At 50.7% G+C, this 25959-nt stretch overlaps 1 protein-coding gene across 1 annotated transcript; it reads right to left on the bottom strand.

Annotated features, from left to right (window-relative positions):
* Positions 1 to 436: 436 nt before the first annotated feature.
* On the bottom strand, positions 437 to 24633 carry hic2 (hypermethylated in cancer 2). Its single transcript, XM_078421197.1, has 2 exons — positions 24600 to 24633; positions 437 to 3234 (listed from the first exon to the last, which is right to left on the bottom strand). The coding sequence occupies exon 2, from the start codon at positions 3201 to 3203 to the stop codon at positions 1464 to 1466; it is 1740 nt and encodes a 579-aa protein (XP_078277323.1). The 5' UTR covers positions 3204 to 3234; positions 24600 to 24633; the 3' UTR covers positions 437 to 1463.
* Positions 24634 to 25959: the final 1326 nt, after the last annotated feature.

Here is a 25959-nt window from a genome sequence, read left to right as displayed (position 1 = left end):
GTTCGTTCTTACTTTCTCTTTAGTTTAAAGGGCACCTCTCAAGATCTCGAGGTTTATTTCTTCCTTTCCTCTCTTGAACGACTATTGGAAACGGAAAGATTTCTCGCTCCCCCCTTCCCCCCTCCCCTCCTCCTCCCACCCCCTGAAAACGTTTTTGCCGACTCTCTCCTCCTCCTGTTCTCTGATGGGGACAGGTGAGATTGTTCTCTCTCCTCTACAAATCTCCCCCGGAGGTACAGAATAAAAAGAGATAGATAGTGAGAGAGAGAGAGGGGACGTTGAGAGACGCAGAAAGGCTGGAGTGATTCAGCAGGTCAGGCAGCATCGCTGGTGAGAAGGAATGGGTGAGAAATAGGAGGCAAAGAATCTCATTGTCCCATCTGGGACATATGACAACAAAGCACCCATTTTCACACCTTACCTTTCCTTATCTCTATGTCTCCCTCCCCCCACCCCCCCCCCCCCCCCGACTCTCAGTCTGAAGAAGGGTCTCGACCCGAAAGGTCACCCATGCCTTCTCTCCAGAGAGGCTGCCTGACCCGCTGAGTTACTCCAGCGTGATGCGCCTTTTTCTTCGGTATAAACCAGCACCTGCATGAGATTCCTACACAACAAAAATGTCAACATGTTGCGGCGTCTCGGGTCGAGACCCTTCTTGAGACCCGAAATGTCACCTGTTTTCCTTTTCTTTATTTCTCCTCCAGAGATGCTGCCTGACCCGTTGAGTTAATCCAGCTTTGAGTGTCTGCCTTCGGTGTAAACCAACATCAGCAGTTGCTTCCTACACAGAATAAATGTCAACCCGTGGCTCCTCGGGGCGAGATCCTTCTTCAGACCCCAAACGTCACCTGTTTTCCTTTTTTAAACATTTTTTTTTCCTCCAGAGATGCTGCCCGACCCGTTGAGTTTCTCCAGCATGTTGTGTGTGCGTGACTTGGATGTGTAAACCAGCGTCTGCAGTTCCTTTCTCTTTCTTTCTCCTCCAGAGATGCTGCCTGACCCGTTGAGTTTCGCCAGCTTTTAGACCGGCGTCAAGGATTCCTCCCTGTGGGTGGGGAGGGCGTGTGTGTGTGTGTGTGCGTGCGTGCATGCGTGCGTGTGAGTGTGTTCATGCGTGCGTGTGTCTGTGCGTGCGTGCGCGTGAGTGTGTTCATGCGTGTGTGTGTGTGTGTGCGTGCGTGCATGTGTGGGTGTGCATGCGTGCGTGTACGTGTGAGTGTGCATGCGTGCGTGCGTGCACGTGCATGCGTATGTGGGCGTGCGTGTGTGCGTGCGTGCGTGTGTGGGCGTGCGTGTGTGCGCGAGTGCGTGCGTATGTGTGCGTGCCTGTGCGTGCGTGCGTATGTGTGCATGCCTGTGCGTGTGTATGCGTGCGTGTGTGTGTGTGTGCGTGCATGTGTGCGTGCGTGTGTATGCGTGCGTGTGTGTGTGTGCGTGTCCGTGCGTGTGTGTGGTCTTTGGTTTTATGTGGGGGAGGTGTGCATGCGCATGTGGCTGATCAGGTTGCGTTGTTGGGTGAACTTGCCACCACACACCTGGCACTCGTAGGGCTTCTCGCCGGAGTGCACGCGCATGTGCTCGGTCAGGCGGTACTGGCGGGTGAAGCGCATGCCGCACTCGTCGCAGGCGAAGGGCTTGAGGCCCAGGTGGCTGCGCATGTGACGTGTCATGGTGCCGCGCTGAGTGAACATCTTGCCGCAGATGTTGCAGGGGAAGGGCCGGGACAGCCAGTGGGTCTTCTCGTGCTGGCGCAGGGTGGACGGGTCACGGTAACTCTTCTCACACACCGAGCACTTGTAGGGCCGTGAGTCGCCGGCGCCGGCCCCCCCGCCCCCTCCTCCACCCCCACCCCCACCGTAGGGCAGTCCCTGGGCGGCCGCCAGTCCCTCCGCCTCCTCTTTGATGTACAGGTCCTCCTCCGTGTGGCTCTCCACGTGGGCGTTCAGCTGCTCCGAGCTGGGGAAGCCTTTGCCACATGGGATGCAGACGTACAGATTGTCCCCATAAACCACCGGCTCAAAGCCGTCCTGGCCCTGGCGGTAAGCGTGGGCTCCGGGCCGCCCCGCCTCGTCCTCGCTCGGCCCACTCTCCTCGCTGCACTCCTTCCCGTTCTCCTCCTCCTCCTCCTCCCCCGCCCTCCCCCCTCTCCTCCCGTCCCCTTCCCACTCCCTCTCCCTCTCCCTCTCCCTCTCCCTCTCCCTGACCAGCGGCCCCATGATCACTCCATTCATCAGGGCCGACCCGTCCTCCCGGCAGTTGTTGTCGGGCCGCTGTGCGTACGGCTTCTCCTGCTTGATCCAGCCGGGCGGGTGGTGGTGGTGGTGATGGTGGGGCGGCGCCAGGCGGTGGTAGTCGGGCACGCCCGGGCCTTCGCCCTCGCCCCTGTCCGCCCCCTCCCCGCTCTCCGGCCTCCCTCCCCCGGCCCCGTCGTCCGCGCTGGCCGCGTTGGCGGAGTTGGGCGAGCCTTGCCCGCACTCCCCCAGCTGCATGTCTTCCTGAGAGGCGTTGGCGGCGTTGTTGCCGGCGTGGTGCAGCGTCGTGGGCGTTGGCGGTACGGGCGGGCTCTTCTTGGACAGGTCCAGGCCCAGCATCTGCTCGTCCCGGTCGCCCCCGTTGGCCTTGCCGCCCTTCTGCCCGTGCGGGTGAGAGGAGGCGGACGACACGTACGACTCGTCCCCACCGCCCGGCTCCGCCCGCTGCAGCTCCATCCCAGACGGCCGCTTCAGCCCGTCGGGCGAGCCGGCGAACCGGCCCTGGATGACCGCCGGCGTGGACGGCAGCCTGTGGCCTCTCCCGGCCTTGCCCGGGTTGGGCCCCGCCATCTTGCCGTGCAGTGCCTTGCCGTTGCGTTTAATCCTCTTCCTGCACAGGGCGGTGAGGTCGTGGAGCTGGAGGTAGCTGGCGGCCGTCAGGAGGCCGTTGAAGTTCTGCTCGCCGGCCTGCTCGGTGATCGGCAGCTTGCCGGTGTAGATGAAGTCCAGGATCTGGCGGAAGATGGTGGCGTTCACCATGTCGGTGTCCAGGTTAATGAGGTTGTCGTGCAAAACCAGGGACTTGAAGTACATGCTGCTGGCCGCCAGGATGTTCTTGTGGGCTCGGAAGAGGGCGTTCTCCACCACAATGATGACATCGCAGAAGAACCCTTTGCTCCTCTGTTGGTTGAGCTGCAGTAGTAGTTGCTTGGCATGATTTGTCAGTTCCATCTTCACCTCTGGTTCATCAAACCGTAACCACCTGCAACACAAAAGACACACACACACACAATCAGAGAAATGAAATCCCTCGTACGCTGCAAAACATACTTGGCTGATACAGTACGATTACGATGGGACCTTCAAAGACCTTTTTGTCCAAAGAACAAAACTAAAATGCACCCCTTGTAATTTTATGACCTTTATAGGTTGGCAGCGGTAGAGTCGCTGAGTCGCAGCGCCGGAGACCCGGGTTCCATCCCGACTACGGAGTTTGTACGTTCTCCCCGTGACCTGCGTGGGTTTTCTCCGAGACCTTCGGTTTCCTCCCACGCTCCAAAGACGTGCAAGCTTGTAGGTTAATTGGCGTGGTGTAAAATGTAAAAATTGTCCCTAGTGGGTGTAGGATGGTGTCAATGTGCGGGGATCGCTGGTCGGCGTGGACTTGGTGGGCCGAAAGGGCTGCTTTCCGCGCTGTATCTCTGAACTAAAAACTAAACGAATGAAAAAAAACCGAGGAACAGTAAAATGTTTTTTTTGTGGCGTGCTACCCTGTCAGCAGTTACACTATAGATGATTACAATCAAACCGCCCACAGTGTACAGACACCGGATAAAGTGTATGATGTTTAATGCAAGATAAAGTCCACTAAACTCTGATTAATGATAGTCCAAAGGTCTCCAATGAGGTAGATGGGGGGGTTAAGACCGCTCCCTAATTGTTGGTAGGACGGTTCAGTTGCCTGATAATAGGGGGGAAGAAACTGTCCCTGAATCTGGAGGTGTGACATTTAGCTTAGTTTGGATTAGATCAGTTAATTGTCACGTGTGGTACCTCAGCTGCACGGAGGCAGAGAGGAAAGCTCTTCAGCAGGTAGTCCACAGAGCTCAGAGGACCATCGGAACACAGCTACCAGCCTTGGAGGGCATCTACAACACACGATGCCTCAGAAAAGCCACCAGCATCCACAAAGACTCCTCACACCCCTGCAACAGTCTGTTTGAACGTCTACCATCGGGCAGACGATACAAGGCCTTCTACGCCCGCACCTCCAAACTCAGGAACAGCTTCATCCCCAGGGCCATAGCTGCTATGAACCGGTCCTGCTGAGCCGGATGGTCACATCGCACAGTGATCCGGCACAGATCTACTTGCACTTTATTCTGTTTTAAAACTGTTCCAATTTGTTTCATTGGGTTGTTTAAATTAATACTGACTAGCTAATTAAATTATTGCATCGTATGGGAGGCGCATTCCCAATCTCGTTGTGCCCCTCATTGTACAATGACAATAAAGATATATTGTATTGTACCAAGGTAAAGTGTAAAACCTTTTGTTGCATGCAGGAGTATAAAATCATGGGAGGAACAGATCGGGTAGACGCACAGAGTCTCTTGCCCAGAGGAGGGAAATCGAGGACCAGAGGACATAGGTTCAAGGTGAAGTGGAAAAGATTTAAAAGGAATCTGAGGGGTAATGTTTTCACACAGAGGGTGGTGGGTGCATAGAACGAGCTGCCAGAGGAGGTAGTTGAGACCGGGACTATCCCAACGTTTAAGAAACAGTTAGACAGGTACATGGATAGGACAGGTTTGGAGGGATATGGACCAAACGTGGGCAGGTGGGACTAGTGTAGCTGGGACATGTTGGCCGGTGTGGGCAAGTTGGGCCGAAGGGCCTGTTTCCACGCTGTATGGCTCTACGACTCTACCGAGGTACAGTGAAAAACTTTTGTTATGTTATGAAGGGAACCTATGATAAAGGGAATCACAGTTAGTGGCTAATACGCAAATAGTCTCCTGGGTCGGGCACCATCTTGGAAGGAATACCAAGGGTTCCATGGTATTCTTGGAATAAGGTCATAAAGGATAGGAGTAGAATTAGGCCCATCAAGTCTACCCCGCCATTCAATCGTGGCTGATCTATCTCTCCCACCTAACCCCATTCTCCTGCCTTCTCCCCGTAACCTCTGACACCCGCACTAATCAAGAATCTATCTCTGACTTACAAATATCCACTGACTTGGCCTCCACAGCCTTCTGTGGCAAAGAATCCCACAGATTCACCGCCCTCTGACTGAAGGAGGACCATTTTGTGATCATTTAGGTGTTCCAAGACAGCAGGGCTGGGTTTGGGGAAGGGCGCGCCAATCCGAAGAGGCCCCTTCATTGCCCGAGCCGGCTGCCTGCCCCATTTCAGGGGTTAGGCCGCGCCCGCTTGGTAGTAGAAAGGGACTAGACGCTATCGAAGGCACCATGGGGGATTTCCTGGGACCATTGGGATGGAATGTACCCTCGATAAGGATGGGGTTGCCAACTATCTCACTCCCAAATACGGGACAAGGTGACGTCACCGCCCCGCGCCCCACGTGACCTCACCCAGCCAGCGGCCACCTGCTCCCGCTCCACCAATGGCGGCCGCCCGGGCCGGGAGGCGGGTTGCCGCGCAACCTCTGTCACGCGAACACACTCGGTCCCGCTCCCTGAACGCACTCCGTTCGCCTGCACTGTCCCGGCCGACAGCGGCCCGAATACGGGACAAGTGCGGTCCTGTACGGGACAAACCCGGCTAATACAGGACAGTTGGCAACACTGGTCAGGGGGAGTGGGAGACACAGGGAGAAGGAGGAGAAGCGAGATCAAAAGAGATGGAGCCCGAGGAAATGTAGCTGAGGGGAAGGTCGCAACGTGGCAAACAATCAGCAATAATTAATCAGGAGGACAGTGAAACCAGTGGGAGAACTAGGATGGAGGAGGGGGAGAGGGAGGGAGAGGGGGGGGGAGGAGAGGGCGAGGGGTGAGAGGGAGAGGGGGGGGAGGGAGAGAGGGAGGAGGAGGGGGAGAGGGGGGAGAGGGAGGAGGAGGGGGAGAGGGAGAGGGGGAGAGGGAGAGGGGGAAGAGAGAGAGGGGGAAGAGAGAGAGGGGGAGAGAGAGAGGAGGGAGAGGAGGAGGGAGAGAGAGTGTTTTAAGTTTAGACATGCAGTGCAGACCATTAAACTCCATTAGCCATTCCTCAGCCCATTCGCCCAGCTTTAGTTTTTAGTTTTTAGTTTTAGAGATACAGCGCGGAAACAGGCCCTTCGGCCCATCGAGTCCGTGCCGCCCAGCGATCCCCGCACACTAACACTATCCTACACACACTGGGGACAATTTACACTTACACCGAGCCAATTAACCTACAAACCTGCACGTCTTTGGAGCGTGGGAGGAAACCGGAGATCTCGGAGAAAACCCACGCAGGTCACGGGGAGAACGTACAAACTCCGTACAGACAGTGCCCGTGGTCGGGATGGAACCCGGGTCTCCGGCGCTGCGTTCGCTGTAAGGCAGCAACTCTACCACTGTACCACCTTGGCTCCTGTCATTTGTTGTACCATCTTCGCTATCTGTGATACCACCCACTTTAATGCAATTTGCAAACTTGCAAAGCATGCCTTGTACGTTCTCAACCAACACTGTACAACACACCTCCAGGGCCCAACCGTTTACTGTGCTAACATCCCAAAATAAACACGGGCGGTGTCTGTATTAACAGTAACAGGATCGTTCTCATTTGGATAGCAGCAACAGGATCGTTCCGAGTCAGCATAGATTTACGAACGGGAAATCATGCTTGACTAATCTTCTGGAATTCTTTGAGGATGTAACTAGGAAAATGGACAGGGGAGAGCCGGTGGATGTGGTGTACCTCGACCTTTGGAAAGCCTTCGACAAGGTCCCACATAGGAGATTAGTGGGCAAAATTAGAGCACATGGTATTGGGGGTAGGGTACTGACATGGATAGAAAATTGGTTGACAGACAGAAAGCAAAGAATGGGGATAAATGGATCCCTTTCAGAATGGCAGGCAGTGACTAGTGGGGTACCGCAAGGTTCGGTGCTGGGACCGCAGCTATTTACAATATACATTAATGACTTGGATGAAGGGATTAAAAGTACCATTAGCAGATTTGCAGATGATACAAAGCTGGGTGGTAGTGTGAACTGTGAGGAAGATGCTATGAGGTTGCAGGGTGACTTGGACAGGCTGTGTGAGTGGGCGGATGCATGGCAGATGCAGTTTAATGTGGATAAGTGTGAGGTTATCCACTTTGCTGGTAAGAATAGGAGGGCAGATATTTATCTGAATGGTGTCAAGTTAGGAAAAGGGGACGTACAACGAGATCTGGGTGTCCTAGTACAACTGTCACTGAAAGGAAGCATGCAGGTACAGCAGGCAGTGAAGAAAGCCAATGGAATATTGGCCTTCATAACAAGAGGAGTTGAGTATAGGAGCAAAGAGGTCCTTCTGCAGTTGTACAGGGCCCTAGTGAGACCGCACCTGGAGTACTGTGTGCAGTTTTGGTCTCCAAATTTGAGGAAGGATATTCTTGCTATTAAGGGCGTGCAGCGTAGGTTTACCAGGTTAATTCCTGGAATAACGGGACTGTCATATGTTGAAAGACTGGAGCGACTAGGCTTGTATAAACTGGAATTTAGGGGATCTTATTGAAACGTATAAGATCATTAAGGGGTTGGACACGTTAGAGGCAGGAAACATGTTCCCAATGTTGGGGGAGTCCAGAACCAGGGGCCACAGTTTAAGAATAAGGGGTAGGCCATTTAGAACGGAGATGAGGAAAAACTTTTCAGTCAGAGAGTTGTGAATCTGTGGAATTCTCTGCCTCAGAAGGCAGTGGAGGCCAATTCTCTGAAAGCATTCAAGAGAGAGCTAGATAGAGCTCTTAAGGATAGCGGAGTCAGGGGGTATGGGGAGAAGGCAGGAACGGGGTACTGATTGAGAATGATCAGCCATGATCACATTGAATGGTGGTGCTGGCTCGAAGGGCCGAATGGCCTACTCCTGCACCTATTGTCTATTGACCGGCGTAGGTTTTCTCCGAGATCTTCGGTTTCCTCCCACACTCCAAAGACGTGCAGGTTTGTAGGTTAATTGGCTTGGTAAATGTAAAAATTGTCCCTGGTGGGTGTAGGATAGTGTTCGTGTGTGGGGATCGCAGGTCAGCACGGGCCCGGTGGGCCGAAGGGCCTGTTTCCGCGCTGTATCTCTAAAATAGATATACAATTTTACCGGAGCCAATTAACCTACAAACCAGTACGTCTGGGGAATGGTGGGAGGAATCCGGAGATCCCGGAGGAAACCCACGCGGGTCACGGGGAGAGCGTGCAAACTCCGTATAGACAGCGCCCGTAGTCAGGATCAAGCCCGGGTCTCCGGCGCTGCGAGGCCGCGACTCTACCGCTGCGCCACCGTGCCTGACCTATGACTGTACGATGGGAATACGTTCTCACAGTATTTACACCCCAATCAGCCCGTCAGCCAATGCTTCAGAATTAACCCTTCGTTTAGTAGGCACGGTGGCGCAGCGGTAGAGTCGCTGCCTCACTGCGCCAGAGACCCGCGTTCGGGTTTGCTCGTTCTCCCTGTGACCACGTGGGTTTTCTCCGGGTGCTCCGGTTTCCTCCCACATCCCAAAGACGTCTGGGTTTGTAGTAGGTTAAATGGCTTCTGTTGATTGTCACTAGCGTGTGGAATAGTGCTCGTGTACGGATGATCGTTGGTCTGCGTGGACTCAGTGGGCCTGAGGGTATGTTTCCACCCTGCATCTCCAAAACACATCACGACTGGTTAAGGGACTTTAGCCTTCCTGAGATTTCTGTGCAGAGAAGGTCGTACCTCAGACAATTAATTCATGGTTCAGTTCAGTTTAGTTTATTGTCACGTGTACCGAGGTACAGTGAAAAGCTTTTTGTTGTGTGCTCACCAGTCAGCGGAAAGACAATAAACGATTCAAATCGAGACGTTTACGGTGTGCCGATGCATCATATATATACAGCCGGAAACAGGCCCTTCGGCCCACCAAGTCCGTGCCGCCCAGCGATCCCCACACATTAACACTATCCTACACCCACTAGGGACAATTTTTTACATTTACCCAGCCAATTAACCTACAAACCTGTACGTCTTTGGAGTGTGGGAGGAAACCGAAGATCTCGGAGAAAACCCACGCAGGTCACGGGGAGAACGTACAAACTCCTTACAGTGCAGCACCCGTAGTCAGGATCGAACCTGAGTCTCCGGCGCTGCATTCGCTGTAAAGCAGCAACTGGACCGCTGCGCCACCGTGCCGGTAATAAAGGGAATAAAGGTAATAAAGGGAATAACGTTCAGGGCAAGGCGAAGCCAGATCGAGGATAGTCCGAGGGTCACCAATGAGATAGTTAGTAGTTCAACACAGCTCTCTGGTTGTGGTATATACAGCCGGAAACAGGCCTTTTCGGCCCTCCAAGTCCGTGCCGCCCAGCGATCCCCGCACATTAACACTGTCCTACACCCACTAGGGACAATTTTTACATTTACCCAGCCAATTAACCTACATACCTGTACGTCTTTGGGGTTCAGTTGTCAGTGGCCTGCGAAGATGTTTACAAGTTTGAAAGGAATCGCCCGGGCTTCCTTGAAGAGATTTCTGCAAGCTATTTCTGTCTATCTGAACTGGAATTTAGAAGGATGAGAAACATATAAAATTCTGAAAGGTATTGGACAGGCTAGATGCAGGAAAAAAGTTCCCCATGTTGGGGGAGTCCACAACCAGGTGCCACAGTTTAAGAATAAGAGATCGGCCATTTAGGACTGAGATGAGGAAAAACGTTTTCACCCAGAGTGTTGTGAATCTGTGGAATTCTCTGCCACAGAAGGCAGTGGAGGCCGATTTACTGGATGTTTTCAAGAAAGTTAGATTTAGCTCTTAGGACTAACGGAATCAAGGGATATGGGGAGAAAAAACAGGAATGGGGAACTGATTTTAGATGATCAGCCATGATCATATTGAATGGCGGTGGTGGCTCGAAGGGCCGAATGGCCTACCCCTGCACCTATTTTCTATGTTTCTAATTTTCTATTAATACCCAAAACAATCGGGTTGCACTGGGAAGAAATCCTGGTGAGGTGAAAATCTGAAATACTGTGGAGTAACGTATTTTATAAATTTCTCAAATGACAAAAGTCACGTTCAGTCAACTAAAAGCATCTCGAAGATGGACACAAAAATGCTGGAGTAACTCAGCGGGACGGGCAGCGTCTCTGGAGAGAAGGAACGGGTGACGTTTCGGGTCTGAAAAGTGGTCTTAACCCGGACTGCCTGGCACAGCTGAGATACTCCATCATTTTGTGTTTATCTTCGGTGTAAATCAGCATCTCTAGTTCCTTCTTACACGTAAAAGCACCTCGAACCGTGCACACATTTCCATTGATCAAGATCACTTACGCAATCAGTAACCAAAGTACATCAACAGAGCGGCGTAGCATTGAAGTGGTTTTCTGAGGTGAGTCACCGAGTCAAACAGCACGTAAACAGGCAATAGACAATAGGTGCAGGAGGAGGCCATTCGGCCCTTCGAGCCTGTACGCACCGCCATTCAATGTGATCATGGCAGATCATTCTTAATCAGTACCCCGTTCCTGCCTTCTCCCCATACCCCCTGACTCCGCTATCCTTAAGAGCTCTATCCAGCTCTCTCTTGAATGCATTCAGAGAATTGGCCTCCACTGCCTTCTGAGGCAGAGAATTCCACAGATTCACAACTCTCTGACTGAAAAAGTTTTTCCTCATCTCAGTTCTAAATGGCCTACCCCTTATTCTTAAACTGTGGCCCCTTGTTCTGGACTCCCCCCAACATTGGGAACATGTTTCCTGCCTCTAACGTGTCCAACCCCTTAATAATCTTATACGTTTCGATAAGATCTCCTCTCATCCTTCTAAAGGCCCCTCGGCCCAGCTCATCCGTGCTGACCAAGATGCCCCATCTAAGCTAGTACCATTTGTCCGCGCTTGGCCCATATCCCTGTAAACATTTCCTGTTCGTGCACCTGTCCAAGTGCCTTTTGAATGCTGTCAGAGTGCCTGCCTGAACAACCTCCTCTGGCAACTCGTCCCATATACACACACCACCCTCCTAATGAAAAAGTTACCCCTCGGGTTCCTATTAAATCTGAGGTGAGAAGGAACTTTTTCACCCAGAGAGTTGTGAATCTCTGGAATTCTCTGCCGCAGAGGGCAGTGGAGGCCGATTCACTGGATGGATTTAAGAGAGAGTTAGATAGAGCTCCAGGGGCTAGCGGAATCAAGGGATATGGGGAGAAGGCAGGCACGGGTTACTGATTGTGGACGATCAGCCATGATCACAATGGCGGTGCTGGCTCGAAGGGCCGAATGGCCTCCTCCTGCACCTATTTCTGTTTCTATGTAAATCGCGGCAGTGGTGGAGTCGCTGCCTCACAGCGCCGGAGACCCAGGTTCGATCCCGACTACGGGCGCTGTCTGTACGGAGTTTGTACGTTCTCCCCTTGACCTGCGTGGCTTTTCTCCGAGATCTTCGGTTTCCTCCCACACTCAGGTTTGTAGGTTAATTTTAGGGTTAAGGGAATCATGGGATATTGGGAGAAAAGCCGGAATGGGGAACTGATTGTGATCAGCTATGATCACAATGAATGGCGGTGCTGGCTTGAAGGGCCGAATGGCCTCCTCCTGCACCTATTGTCTATGTTTCTATGTAATTGGCTTGGTATAAATGTCCAGCATTTTATGTCTATATTCAGCAGAGACAATATTTTACCTCCTCAAAATTTAGTTTAGTTAAGAGTTACAGCGTGGAAACAGGCCCTTCGACCCATCGAGTCCACACCGACCAGCGATCACCTCATGAACTAACACTCTCCTACACACACACACACACACACACACTAGGGAACAATTTACATTTACACCGAGTCAATTAACCGACAAACCTGGAGGTCTTTGGAGTGTGGGAGGAAACCGAAGATCTCGGAGAAAATGGTCACGGGTTGAACGTACAAACTCCGTACAGGCAGCACCCGTAGTCGGGATCGAACTTGGCGCTGGAAGTGCTGGAAGGCAGCAACTCTACCGCTGCGCCACCGTGCCGCCCTTTACTTGTGCTCGAGTTTCACTTGGTTGTGTTTATGTATTGTGTTACCCAACCTGATTTAATTGTTTATGTATAGTATTACCCAGCCTGATATAATTGCGGGTTGAACAAAAATCTTTCACTGTACTTTCACTGGACAATAATAAAATCTAACCCTAATCGCATTAGGAGGTTTTCTAAGAACTCAACTCCCTCCCTGCCAATAAACTAGATGTGTTTTTAATGGCAAATCAATAGTTTCACGGTCACCCCCCCTCTGTTCTGAAAGTGGACACAAAATGCTGGAGTCACTCAGCGGGTCAGGCAACATCTTGGGAGAGAAGGAATGGGTGACGTTTCGGGATCGAGACTCTTCTTCAGACTGGTGCTGCCTGTCCTGCTGAGTTACTCCAGCATTTTGTGTCTACCATCGATTTAAACCAACATCTCCAACACACAGCTCTTACAGTAACTGGTATTCACAACTTTTTTATGAATCAACGACACTAATATTCACCAGTGGCTGCTGTTACATTTTAACGGCGTTTCCAGATTAGTGTAGTTGTCTGGCTTAGGTTTATCATTCACAGGAGTTTAGTTTAGTTTAGAGATACAGCGCGGAAACAGGCCCTTCGGCCCATCGAGTCCGAGCCGAACACCGATCCCCGCGCACCAACACTGTCCTACACACGCTGGGAACAATTTACATTTTACACCAAGCCAATTAACTTCCTTCTCTCCCGAGATGCTGCCTGACCTGCTGAGTTACTCCAGCATTTTGTGAATAAATCGATTTGTACCAGCATCTGCAGTTATTTTCTTATACTCTTTAACTTACAAACCTGCAGGTCTTTGGAGGGTGGGTGGAAACCGAAGAAATGCAGGTACAGCAGGCAGTGAAGAAAGCCATTGGAATGTTGGCCTTCATAACAAGAAGAGTTGAGTATAGGAGCAAAGAGGTCCTTCTGCAGTTGTACAGGGCCCTAGTGAGACCGCACCTGGAGTACTGTGTGCAGTTTTGGTCTCCAAATTTGAGGAAGGATATTCTTGCTATTGAGGGCGTGCAGCGTATGTTTACCAGGTTAATTCCCAGAATGGCGGGACTGTCGGATGTTGAAAGACTGGAGCGACTAGACTTGTATACACTGGAATTTAGAAGGATGAGAGGGGATCTTATCGAAATATATAAGATTATTAAGGGGTTGGACACGTTAGAGACAGGAAACATGTTCCCAATGTTGGGGGAGTCCAGAACCAGGGGCCACATTTTAAGAATAAGGGGTAGGCCATTTAGAACGGAGATGAGGAAAATCTTTTTCAGTCAGAGAGTTGCAAATCTGTGGAATTCACTGCCTTAGAAGGCAGTGGAGGCCAATTCTCTGAATGCATTCAAGAGAGAGCTAGATAGAGCTCTTAAGGATAGCGGAGTCAGGGGGTAGGGGAGAAGGCAGGAACGGGGTACTGATTGAGAATGATCAGCCATGATCACATTGAATGGCAGTGCTGGCTCGGCCCTTCGAGCCTGCACCGCCATTCAATATGATCATGGCTGATCATCCAACTCAGTATCCCGTACCTGCCTTCTCTCCATACCCCCTGATCCCTTTTGCCACAAGGGCCACATCTAACTCCCTCTTAAATATAGCCAATGAACTGGCCTCAACTAATGCATCTTCTCCTAATGTACACGTCTGTTCCAGGCCAGCTTGGAGTTGGATACCAGGGAATGGCTGGAGGCATGACAGAGAGATTGTTGGTTCACAGCAGTAGGTTGTTCAGTTCATTGAGCCGTGTTGGTGTGAATACTTACACATGCCTTCACAGGCCTTGGTTCATCTCGCTGCTACACCAAGCACGATGCAGAGAACAATCTCACTGTGGTCAGGTCATTCTGAGGGGGAGAGGGGGAGGAGACAGAGAGAGAGAGAGAGAGGCAGAGACAGAGAGACAGAGACAAAGAGAGAGATAGCGACAGGGGAGAGAGGAGACAGAGGGAGAGAGAGAGGCAGAGACAGACAGAGAGAGAGACGGAGAGACAGACAGAGACAGTGAGAGGGGGAGAGAGAGAGAGGAGGAGAGAGACAGAGAGGGAAGAGAGACACAGACAGAGAGAGACAGACAGAGAGAGAGAGACAGAGAGAGAGAGAGAGACAGAGACAGGGAGAGACAGAGAGAGAGACAGAGAGAGAGACAGAGAGAGAGAGAGAGACAGAGAGAGAGAGAGAGAGAGAGAGAAAGAGAGAGAGAGACACACACACACTCAGGAGTGGAAGGCATGGTGGCACAGCGGTAGAGTTGCTACCTTACAGCGCCAGAGACCCGGGTTCCATCCCGACTACGGACGCTGCCTGTACGTTCTTCCCGTGACCTGCGTGGGTTTTCACCGAGATCTTCGGTTTCCTCCCACACTCCAAAGACGTGCAGGTTTGCAAGTTAATTGGTTCGGTGTAAATGGGAATAAATCACTAGTCCGTGTGTAGGGTTGTGTCAGTGCGCGGGGATCGCTGGTCGGCGCGGACTCGGTGGGCCGAAGGGCCTGTTTCCGCGCTGCATCTCTAAACTAAACTAAACTAAATTGGCTGGGGCAATGTGTAGGTCACACTGACTAATTGCTTTTCATACCACACCAGAGCAACCCCATTTTGGGCTTGGTCACGTACATTCTTGTCACCAAAGCAACAACAAAAACCACTGCACATGTTTAAGAAAGTAGCTAAAAATAAAGAAACGTAAAGACTAGCCGATCATCGATGTCAAGCGTGACATAATCATCGACCGCTAGGAAATGCAATCAAAGATCAGAACTCTAAGACACAAAAAACACAGTTAACGCCTTCACCTCAGCAGAAATAATCACTCATAAATTGGACTACTGTATTCAGCAGAGAGATGTAGAGTAAGGAACTGCAGACGCTGGTTTACACTGAAGATAAGACACAAAATGCTGGAGTGGCTCATCTGTGGAATTCTCTGCCTCAGAAGGCAGTGGAGGCCAATTCTCTGAATGCATTCAAGAGAGAGCTAGATAGAGCTCTTAAGGGTAACGGAGTCAGGGGGTATGGGGAGAAGGCAGGAACGGGGTACTGATTGAGAATGATCAGCCATGATCACATTGAATGGCGGTGCTGGCTCGAAGGGCCGAATGGCCTCCTCCTGCACCTATTGTCTATTGTCTATTGACTCAGCGGGGTCAGGCAGCATCTCCAGAGAGAAGGAACGGGTGACGTTTCGGGTCGAGACCCTTCTTCAGACCGAGAGTCAGGGGAGAGGGGGAGCTAGAGATATGGAAGGGTGAGGTGTGAAAATGAGAGATCAAAGGGGACGTAGAGCAAGGATAATGTGGACCCGAGGCGTCACCCAGTGAATTTTCTCCGGTTGCTTCCCACATTCCAAAGAGGTACAGGCTTGTAGGTTAATTGGCCTCTGCAAAATCGCCTTTAATGTAGGGTCGTGGATTATTTATTATTGTTACGCCTGCCGAGGTACAGTGAAAAGCTTAGCTTTGCATGCTATCCAAACTCAAAGCAGATAATACCATACATAAATGCAACCAGGTCAAACTCAAGTACAATAGGTAGAGCAAAGGGGAAGATACAGAGTGCAGGATATAGTTCTCAGCATTGTAGAGCACCAGTTCCAGAGACAAAGACCAATGTCCGCAATGGGGTAGAGGTGAATCGGACAGTGCCCTAGCTTATAGAAGGGCCGTTCAAAAGCCTGTGTAATAACAGAGGGGAAGAAGCTGTCCATCAGTCTGGTGGTGCGCGCTTTCAAGCTTCTGTGAAAATGGGATAACATGGAACTAGCGAAAACAGGTGACAATAGACAATAGGTGCAGGAGGAGGCCATTCGGCCCTTCGAGCCAGCACCACCGTTCAATGTGATCATGGCTGATCATTCTCAATCAGTACCCCGTTCCTGCCTTCTCCCCATACCCCCTGACTCCGCTATCCTTAAGAGCTCTATCTAGCTCTCTCTTGAATGCATTCAGAGAATTGGCCTCCACTGCCTTCTGAGGCAGTGAATTCCACAGATTTGCAACTCTCTGACTGAAAAGGTTTTTCCTCATCTCCGTTCTAAATGGCCTACCCCTTATTCTTAAAATGTGGCCCCTGGTTCTGGACTCCCCCAACATTGGGAACATGTTTCCTGTCTCTAACGTGTCCAACCCCTTAATAATCTTATATGTTTCGATAAGATCCCCTCTCATCCTTCTAAATTCCAGTGTATACAAGCCTAGTCGCTCCAGTCTTTCAACATATGACAGTCCCGCCATTCCGGGAATTAACCTAGTAAACCTACGCTGCACGCCCTCAATAGCAAGAATATCCTTCCTCAAATTTGGAGACCAAAACTGCACACAGTACTCCAGGTGCGGTCTCACTAGGGCCCTGTACAACTGCAGAAGGACCTCTTTGCTTCTGTACTCGACTCCTCTTGTTATGAAGGTGATCGCTGGTCGGCGTGGACTCGATGGGCTGAGGGCCAGTTTCCATGGTGTGTCTCCATGCCAAGCAGAGTCCAAATTAACATCAATGCTCCAACCTCGTTAGAACTCAGTACCAACAACGTTAAAAGTTATCAAGTAGTAGGAAAAAATAAATCCGACCAGCCATCCCTGCACATTAGCACCATCCTACGCTCAGGACAATTTTTACATTTTACACCAAGCCGATTAACCTAGAAACCTGCACGTCGCTGGAGCGTGGGAGGAAACCGGAGATCTCGGAGAAAACCCACGCAGGTCACGGGGAGAATCAGTCTGAAGAAGGGTCTCGACCTGAAACGTCACCCATTCCTTCTCTCCCGAGATGCTGCCTGACCCGCTGAGTTACTCCAGCATTTTGTGAATAAATCGATTTGTACCAGCATCTGCAGTTATTTTCTTATAGTACAGACAGCACCCGTAGTCGGGATGGAACCCGGGTCTCCGGCGCTGTGAGGCAGCGATTCTACCGCTGTGCCACCGTGCCGCATGCAGGTGTAAGATAAAAGGGATAACGTTTAGTACAAGATAAAGTCCGAGTAAAGATTGCCTAAGGATCAATAATGGCAACTCCGTCCGGGATGCTCCCTAGTTGGTATGAATTCAGGTGCCTCATAAGAGCTGAGAAGAGACTATCCCTGAAGCAAAAGAAGGACAGCTGCAAATTTTGATTTGGGTAAAGACACAAATTTTGTTTTTCACAAAGTTGTGGAATTTTCATATATTTTTTTTGTTGCAAACTCAATAATTGAGAGGGGGGACGGGTTTGTCCCAATTTACATACAAGCAGCCTCTTCACAGAAGAGTGATCACCATCTTATAAAAGCATGCAAATTTATACACAAATGAAAATGTCTGTATTTACGGCTCATTTCTCAGTTTACAGTTTAGTTCATTGTCACGTGTACCGAGCGAGGTACAGTGAAAAGCTTTTGTTGCGAGCTAACCAGTCAGCGGAAAGGCAACGCGTGATTACAATCGAGCCGTTCACAGTGTACAGATACATGATAAGGGAATAACGTTTAGTGCAAGGTAAAGCCAGCAAAGTCCGATCAAGGATAGTCCGAGGGTCTCCAATGAGTAGTTCAGCACTGCTCTCTGGTTGTGGTAGGACGGTTCAGTTGCCCGATAACAGCCGGGAAGAAACTGCCCCTGAATCTGGAGGTGTGCGTTTTCACACTTCTGTACCTCTTGCCCCGATGGGAGAGGGGAGAAGAGGGAGTGGCCAAGGGTGAGACTGGTCCTTGATGATGCTGCTGGCCTTGCCCAGGCAGCGTGAGGTGTAGATGGAGTCGATGGAAGGGAGGTTGGTCGGCGTGATGGTCCGGGCTGCGTCCACAATTCGCTGCAATTTCTTGCGGTTAATTATAATTAACTACGATTACAGCTGGACAAAGAATCCCAGGTGGGTTTCTCCAGCATGGTGCCTCCTGCAACCAGTCACGATTTCCTACATAGACATGTCACCCGATCCACCCCAGTCAAATCCCCTCCTAACTCCCTGGGTTTTCCTCCCACACTCCAAAGAAGTACAGGTTTGTAGGTAAATTGGCTTGGTGTAAATGTAAAACCTGTCCCTAGTGTGTGTAGGATAGTGTTAATGTGCGGGGATCGCTGGTCGGCGCGGACTCGGTGGGCCGAAGGGCCTGTTTCCGCGCTGTATCTCTAAACTAAACTAAAGGCTGTGGAGGCCAAGTCAGTGGATATTTTTAAGGCAGATTCTTGATTAGTACAGGTATCGGGGGTTACGGGGAGAATGGGGTTAGAAGAGAGAGATAGATCAGTCTTATTCCAATCCTATTTCTTATGACCTATCCATACACCTGTCCAAATGTCTTTTAAATGTTGTTGTAGTTTCTGCCTCAACTACCTCTTCTGGCAGCTTGTTCCAAACACCCACCAGCCTCTCAGTGGAAAAGTTGCTCCTCAGGCTCCTATTAAATCTTTGCCCTCTCATTTTAAAACGATGTCCTCTAGCTCTTGATTCCCCCACCCTGGGCACAAGACTCGGTGCAATCACCTTATCTATTCCTCTCATGGTTTTATACACCTCCGTACCATCACCCCTCAACCTACAGCGTTCTAAGGAATCAAGCCACAGCCTCAGGAAGATAGGCACCAAAAGCTGGAGTCACTCTGCGGGACATATAAGATTATTAAGGGGTTGGACACGTTAGAGGCAGGAAACATGTTCCCAATGTTGGGGGAGTCCAGAACCAGGGGCCACAGTTTAAGAATAAGGGGTAGGCCATTTAGAACGGAGATGAGAAAAAAAAACGTTTTCAGTCAGAGAATTGTGAATCTGTGGAATTCCCTGCCTCAGAAGGCAGTGGAGGCCAATTCTCTGAATGCATTCAAGAGAGAGATAGATAGAGCTCTTAAGGATAGTGGAGTCAGGGGGTTATGGGGAGAAGGCAGGAACGGGGTACTGATTGAAAATAATCAGCCATGATCACATTGAATGGCTGTGCTGGCTCGAAGGGCCGAATGGCCTCCTCCTGCACCTATTGTCTGTTGTCAGTTGACAGGCAGCATCTCTGGAGAGAAGGAATGTTTAGTTTAGAGATACAGTGCGGAAACAAGGCCTTTCGGCCGACCGGGTCCACGCCGACCAGCGATCCCCGCACACTGACACCATCCTACACCCACTGGGGTCAATTTTCCTTTTACATTTACCAAGCCAATTAACCTGCATACCTGTACGTACGTCTTTGGAGCGCGGGAGGAAATCGAAGATCTCGGAGAAAACCCACGCAGGTCACGGGGAGAACGTGCAAACTCCGTACAGACAGCGCCCGTAGTCGGGATCGAACCCGGGTCTCCGGCGCTGTGAGGCAGCAACTCTACCGCTGCGCCTGCTGGGTGACGTTTCGGGGCGAGACCCTTCTTCAGACACAAAGTCAGCCTATCCAACCTCTCCCTAAAGCTCTGTGCCTCGAGTCCTGGCAACATCCTCATAAATCTTCTCTGCACACTTTCCAGCTTGACAACATCTTTCCGACAACAGGTTGACCAAAAACGGAACACAATACTCTAAATGTCGCCTCACCGACGTCTTATATAACTGCAACATGACCTCCCAACTTCTATACTCAAGTCACTGTGCTTCTACGTAAGCCAGACAGTCCTATCTTTGGTTAGCCACAGAGTAACACAAAATGGAAGGAGGTGCAAGGTTTCGTGTATAAAAGGCGGCAAGATTACCTCTTGTTTCCCTCTCCCCTGACTCTCAGTCTGGAGAAAAGTCCCGACCCAAAAAGCCACCCATTCCTTTTCTTTCCAGATGCTGTCTGACCCGCTGAGTTACTCCAGCATTTTGCGCCTATCTTTGCAGCAAGTCCATAGTTGAGTTGAGTTTAGTTTAGCTTAGGTTAGTTTAGCTGTGGAGGCCAAGTCAGTGGATATTTTTAAGGCAGAGATTGATAGATTTTTGGTTAGTATGAGTTATCGAGAGAAGGCAGGAGATTGGGGTTTGGAGGGAGAGATAGATGTGGGCGGCACGGTAGCGCAGCGGTAGAGTTGCTGCTTTACAGCGAATGCAGCGCCGGAGACTCAGGTTCGATCCTGACTACGGGTGCTGCACTGTAAGGAGTTTGTACGTTCTCCCCGTGACCTGCGTGGGTTTTCTCCGAGATCTTCAGTTTCCTCTCACACTCCAAAGACGTACAGGTATGTAGGTTAATTGGCTGGGTAAATGTTTAAAAAAAATTGTCCCTAGTGGGTGTAGGATAGTGTTAATGTGCGGGGATCGCTGGGCGGCACGGACTTGGTGGGCCGAAAAGGCCTGTTTCCGGCTGTATATATATATGATATGATATATATGATATCAGCCACGATTGAATGGGGGAGTAGACTTGATGGGCCAAATGGCCATGATTCTACTCCGAGCACTTATGATCTTGGTTCAGCTTGGTTGAGTTTGACTTGGATTGGTTCATCTCGGCTAGGTTTGGTTTAATTTGCACCATCTTATAGAAACATATAAAATTATAAAAGGACTGGACAAGATAGATGCAGGAAAAATGTTCCCAATGTTGGGCGAGTCCAGACCCAGGGGCCACACAGTCTTAGAATAAAGGGGAGGCCATTTAAAACTGAGGCGAGAAGGAACTTTTTCACCCAGAGAGTTGTGAATTTGTGGAATTCTCTGCCACAGAGGGCAGTGGAGGCCAAATCGCTGGATGGATTTTAGGGAGGGTTAGATAGAGCTTTGGGGGCTAGTGGAATCAAGGGATATGGGGAGAAGGCAGGCACGGGTTATTGATTGGGGACGATCAGCCATGATCACAATGAATGGCGTTGCTGGCTCGAATGGCCTCCTCCTGCAACTATAGTCTATGTTTCTATGTTCTATCTCCAGCTAATGTGATCACTTGCTCTCTCCGCTCCAGGTTCCACACAATCCTGATTGTGAAACTCATTGTCTCTTCTGCAAACTATTAGCCGGGTTTAGATCCTGGCAATCCCACCCCCTTTACCACCGTATACCTGTTTCGTTTAGCGATGCACGCACAGCACATTATGAGCAATGTGCCGAGAGCACAATGCCACTCGCAGCAAGCTCCGGGGGGGGAAAACAAACATCAGACCACGAAGCAAAGATCCTCACCAAGTGTAGGAAGGAACTGCAGGTGCCGGTTTACTCCAAAGATAGACACAAATGCTGGAGTAACTCAGCCGGGACAGGCTGCATCTCTGGAGGGAAGGAGTGGGTGACGTTTCGGGTCGAGACCCTTCTTCGGACTGAGAGTCGGGGGAGAGGGAAACGAGTGATATGGAAGGGTAAGGTGTGAAAACGAGAGATCAAAGGGGGCTAAACTCAAGGGAAACTAAAGGCTGTGGAGGCCAAGTCAGTGGATATTTTTAAGGCGGATTCTTGATTAGTACGGATGTCAGGGGTTACGGGGAGAAGGCAGGAGAATGGGGTGAGGAGGGAGAGATAGATCAGCCATGATTGAATGGCGGAGTAGGCTTGATGGGCCGAATGGCCTTATTCCAATCCTATTTCTTATGACCTATCCATATACCTGTCCAAATGTCCTTTAAATGTTGTCGTTTCTGCCTTTTCTTTGGACTGAGAGTCGGGGGAGAGGGAAACGAGTGATATGGAAAGGTAAGGTGTGAAAACGAGAGATCAAAGGGGGCTAAACTCAAGGGAAATGTATTTTCAAGGATAATTGTTAGCGAGGGGAAGTTAGAGAGGTCGATATTCATACCACTGGGTTGTAAGCTGCCCGAGCGAAATATGAGGTGCACAAAACCCTGGAGTAACTCAGCGAGTCAGGCAGCGTAGAGTAGTCCATACAGTGTGGAAACAGGCCTATCGGCCCAACTTGCCCACACCGACCAACATGTCCCATCTACACTCGTCCTACCTGCCTGCCTTTGGCCCATTCCCCTCTCAACCCATCCTATCCATGTACATGATCCAAATGTCTTTCAAATGTTGTTTGGTTTAGTTTACTTTAGTTTGGTTTAGTTTAGTTTAGAGATACAGCGCGGAATCAGGCCCTTTCGGCCCACCGTGTCCGCGCCGACCAGCGATCCCCTAACACACTAACACTAGGGACAATTGTTTACATTTACCAAGCCAATTAACCTCCAAACCTGCACGTCTTTGGAGTGTGGGAGGAAACCGAAGATCTCGGAGGAAAACCCACGCGGGTCACGGGGAGAACGTACAAACTCCGTACAGACGGCGCCCGTGGTCGGGATGGAACCCGGGTCTCCGGCGTTGCATTCGCTGTAAGGCAGCAACTCTACCGCTGCACCACCGTGACCGCCCGTTGTGAAAGCACCTGCCTTAACTACCTCCTTTGGCAGATCGTTCCACACACCTATCACCCTTTGTGTAAAAAATGTACCCGTCAGATTCCTGTTAAATCCCCCCCCCCACCTTAAACCTATGTCCTCTGATTCCTAATCTCTTGAGAAAAAGGATTGGTGACATTTCGGGTCGGGACATTTCTTAAGACTTCTTCAAAACGCAGTTTAGAGATGCTACTTGTGAATGGACATTGATAAATAAATCACATCCTCGTATTTCATTTAGCACTTGCCAAATTATTGCCACTCATCAATATTTGCTTACAACTGGGCTCAAAACTAACATTTGGCTACTCTGTTTAGAGTAGCAAAGTTAGACAGCAACTGGAGTAACTCAGTGGGTCAGGCAGCATCTGTGGACAACATGGATAGGTGACGTTTCACAGAGTGCTGGAGTAACTCAGCGGGTCAGGCAGCAGCAGTGGAGAACTTGGATAGGTGACGTTTCACAGAGTGCTGGAGTAACTCAGCGGGTCAGGCAGCATCTCTGGAGAACATTGATAGGTGACGTTTCACAGAGTGCTGGAGTAACTCAGCGGGTCAGGCAGCATCTGTGGAGAACATGGATAGGTGACGTTTCACAGAGTGCTGGAGTAACTCAGCGGGTCAGGCAGCATCTGTGGAGAACATGGATAGGTGACGTTTCACAGAGTGCTGGAGTAACTCAGCGGGTCAGGCAGCATCTGTGGAGAACATTGATAGGTGACGTTTCAGGTCGGAACCCATTTTAGTTTAGTTTAGAGACACAGCGCAGAAACAGGCCCACCAAGTCTACTCTGCCATTCAATCATGGCTGATCTATTTTTCCCTCTTAACCCCATTCTCCTGCCTTCGTCGCATAACCCCTGACACCCGTACTACTCAAGAATAGTTTATTGTCACGTGCACTGAGGTACAGTGAAAAGCTTTCAGTCAGCAGAAAGACTATACATGGGCACAGAAGTGTGAAAACGCACACCTCCAGATTCAGGGACAGTTTCTTACCGGCTGTTATCAGGCAACTGAACCGTCCTCTCACCGACTAGAGAGCGGTCCTGACCTCCCGTCTACCTCATTAGAGACCCTCGGACTATCGTTAATCGGACTTAACCTTGCACTAAGCGTTTTACCCTCGATCCCGTATCTGTACACGGTTTGATTGTAATCATGTTGTAGGAAGGAACTGCAGACGCTGGTTTAAACCGAAGGCAAACACAAAATGCTGGAGTAATTCAGCGGGGACAGGCAGCATCTCTGGAGAGAAGGAATGGGTGACGTTTCGGGTCGAGACCCTTCTTCAGACTAATTGTAATCACGTAGAGTCTTTTCTCTGACTGGATAGCACGCAACAAAAAGCTTTTCACTGTACCTCCCGACACGCGACAATAAACTAAACTAAGCAAAACTAAGCTAAACAAGGACATTTAAACTTGTGTCTGCTGCTCAATGCAGCCCAGGTATTCAGATACCAGTCAAGCAGCTATCCAGTGCGTAGGAAGGAACTGCAGACGCTGGTTTGTACCGAAGAGTGACACAAAATGCTGGAGTAACTCAGCGGGTCAGGCAGCATCTCTGGAGAGAAGGAATAGGTGGCGTTTCGGGTCGAGACTTGTGAACTCAGCGGGTCAGGCGGCATTGATTTCAGTGCTTTGTGTCGCAAGTTCACAAGTTATTGGAGTAGAATTGGGCCATTCGGCCCATCGAGTCCACTCTGCCATTCGATCATGGCTGATCTAATCCCATTTTTTCCTGCCTTCTCCCCACATACCCCTTGACACCCGTTCTAATCAAGAGTTTGTCCATCTCTGCCTTAAAAATATCCACCGACTTTTTAGATTTTTTTTTTTAGATTTAGAGATACATCGCGGACGGAAACAGGCCCTTCGGCCCACCGAGTCTGCGCCGCCCAGCGATCCCCGCACATTAACACTATCCTACTACACACACTAGGGACAATTTTTACATTTTACCCAGTCAATTAACCTACATACCTGTACGTCTTTGGAGTGTGGGAGGAAACCGAAGATCTCGGAGAAAACCCACGCAGGTCACGGGGAGAACGTACAAACTCCGTACAGACGGCGCCCGTAGTCAGGATCATTGCATTGGTGCAGCATCCTCTCCTCTCCCCCCCCCCCTCCCTCCCTCCCCTCCCTCTCCCCCCTTCCTCCTCCCCTCAATCTCCCTCACCTCCTTTCTAAAAGAGCGCCCTTTAATTCTGAGGCTGTGCCCTCTGGTCCTAGACTCTCCCACCAGCGGGAACATCCTCTCCACATCCATTCTATCCGAGCCTTTGATGATTTCGCAAGTTCCAACAGTGAGAGAGAGAGAGAGATGCAGTCGCTGTATGCGTCCAGATTCTCGCTGTAAGCGTCCAGATTCACGCTGTAGCCGCGTATTTAACACCAGACGTTTTATTTTGGTCGCATCGATCCTCAATGTAAACAACTCTCCCGTCAGTCAGCGTGAAGCGAGATCGTACGTTTTGGCATTCTCGACAAATCATTTAAAAAAAAAAAAAAAAAAAAGGACCTGTTACTCACGGAAAGAACTGAGGAAGCATGTTCCGCGGAGGTCAGTGAGCAGACCTCCCGGCAGGCGGGGCGGACGAATTTCCCGCTACGGAGAGGGGCGAAGCGTGGTAGCTGCCGAAACTCCCGTGACCAGCCGAGGAGAAGTGGTGGGATAGCTGTATTGCCTGTGTTTTTCCGCGGCTGGTTGCTGCACGGGCGATCTGGTTAAACCTGCTGGGTGGGTATTGAGCAAAGGCTGGGATGTCAGCCGGCATCGAGCGGCGGGGCTCACCGAACCTAGCTCCCCATTCCCACAGCGCCCCGATTACTGCCCGCCTGTTCGGTGCACAGCCAGCCTGAGTTTAGAACGGGGAAAATGCCGGAGTAACTCAGGCAGGTCAGGCAGCATCTCTGGAGAGAAGGAACAGGTGACAGAATGGAACCCGCCCCACTCCCCTGGCATCGGTCTGAACAAGGGTCTCGACCCCAAAACGTCACCCGTCCCTCCTCTCCAGAGACGCTGCCTGACCCGCTGAGTTACTCCAGCATTTTGTGTCCACCTTCGGTTTAAACCAGCACCTGCAGTTCTTTTTTCCCCTGTACCTTCGGCCCATCGAGTCCGTGCCGGCCGGCGATCCCCCGCACACTAGCAGCACGGCGGTAAAGCTGCCGCCTCACAGCGCCAGAGACCCCCCGCTTTCCATCCCGACTGCGGGTGCTGTCTGTGCGGAGTTTGCACGTTCTCCCCGTGACCAGCGTGGGTTTTCTCCGAGATCTCCGGTTTCCTCCCACGCTCCAAAGACGTGCAGGTTTGTGGGTTAATGGGCTTGGTGTATGTGTAAATTGTCTCCAGTGTGTGTGTGTGTGTGTGTGTGTGTGTGTGTGTGTGTGTGTGTGTGTGTGTGTGTGTGTGTGTGTGTGTGTGTGTAGGATAGTGTTAGTGTGCGGGGATCGCTGGTCGGTGCGGACTTGGGGGGGGGGGGGGGGGAGGGGAGGGGCCGAAGGGCCTGTTTTCTTGCTGTATCTACATACTAAAA

This window comes from Rhinoraja longicauda, chromosome 25, assembly GCF_053455715.1.
Source record: "Rhinoraja longicauda isolate Sanriku21f chromosome 25, sRhiLon1.1, whole genome shotgun sequence".
Taxonomy (NCBI): domain Eukaryota; kingdom Metazoa; phylum Chordata; class Chondrichthyes; order Rajiformes; family Arhynchobatidae; genus Rhinoraja; species Rhinoraja longicauda.
The sequence above is the reverse complement of the archived record's forward strand: the minus strand, read 5'-3'. Positions and strand labels throughout refer to the sequence as shown.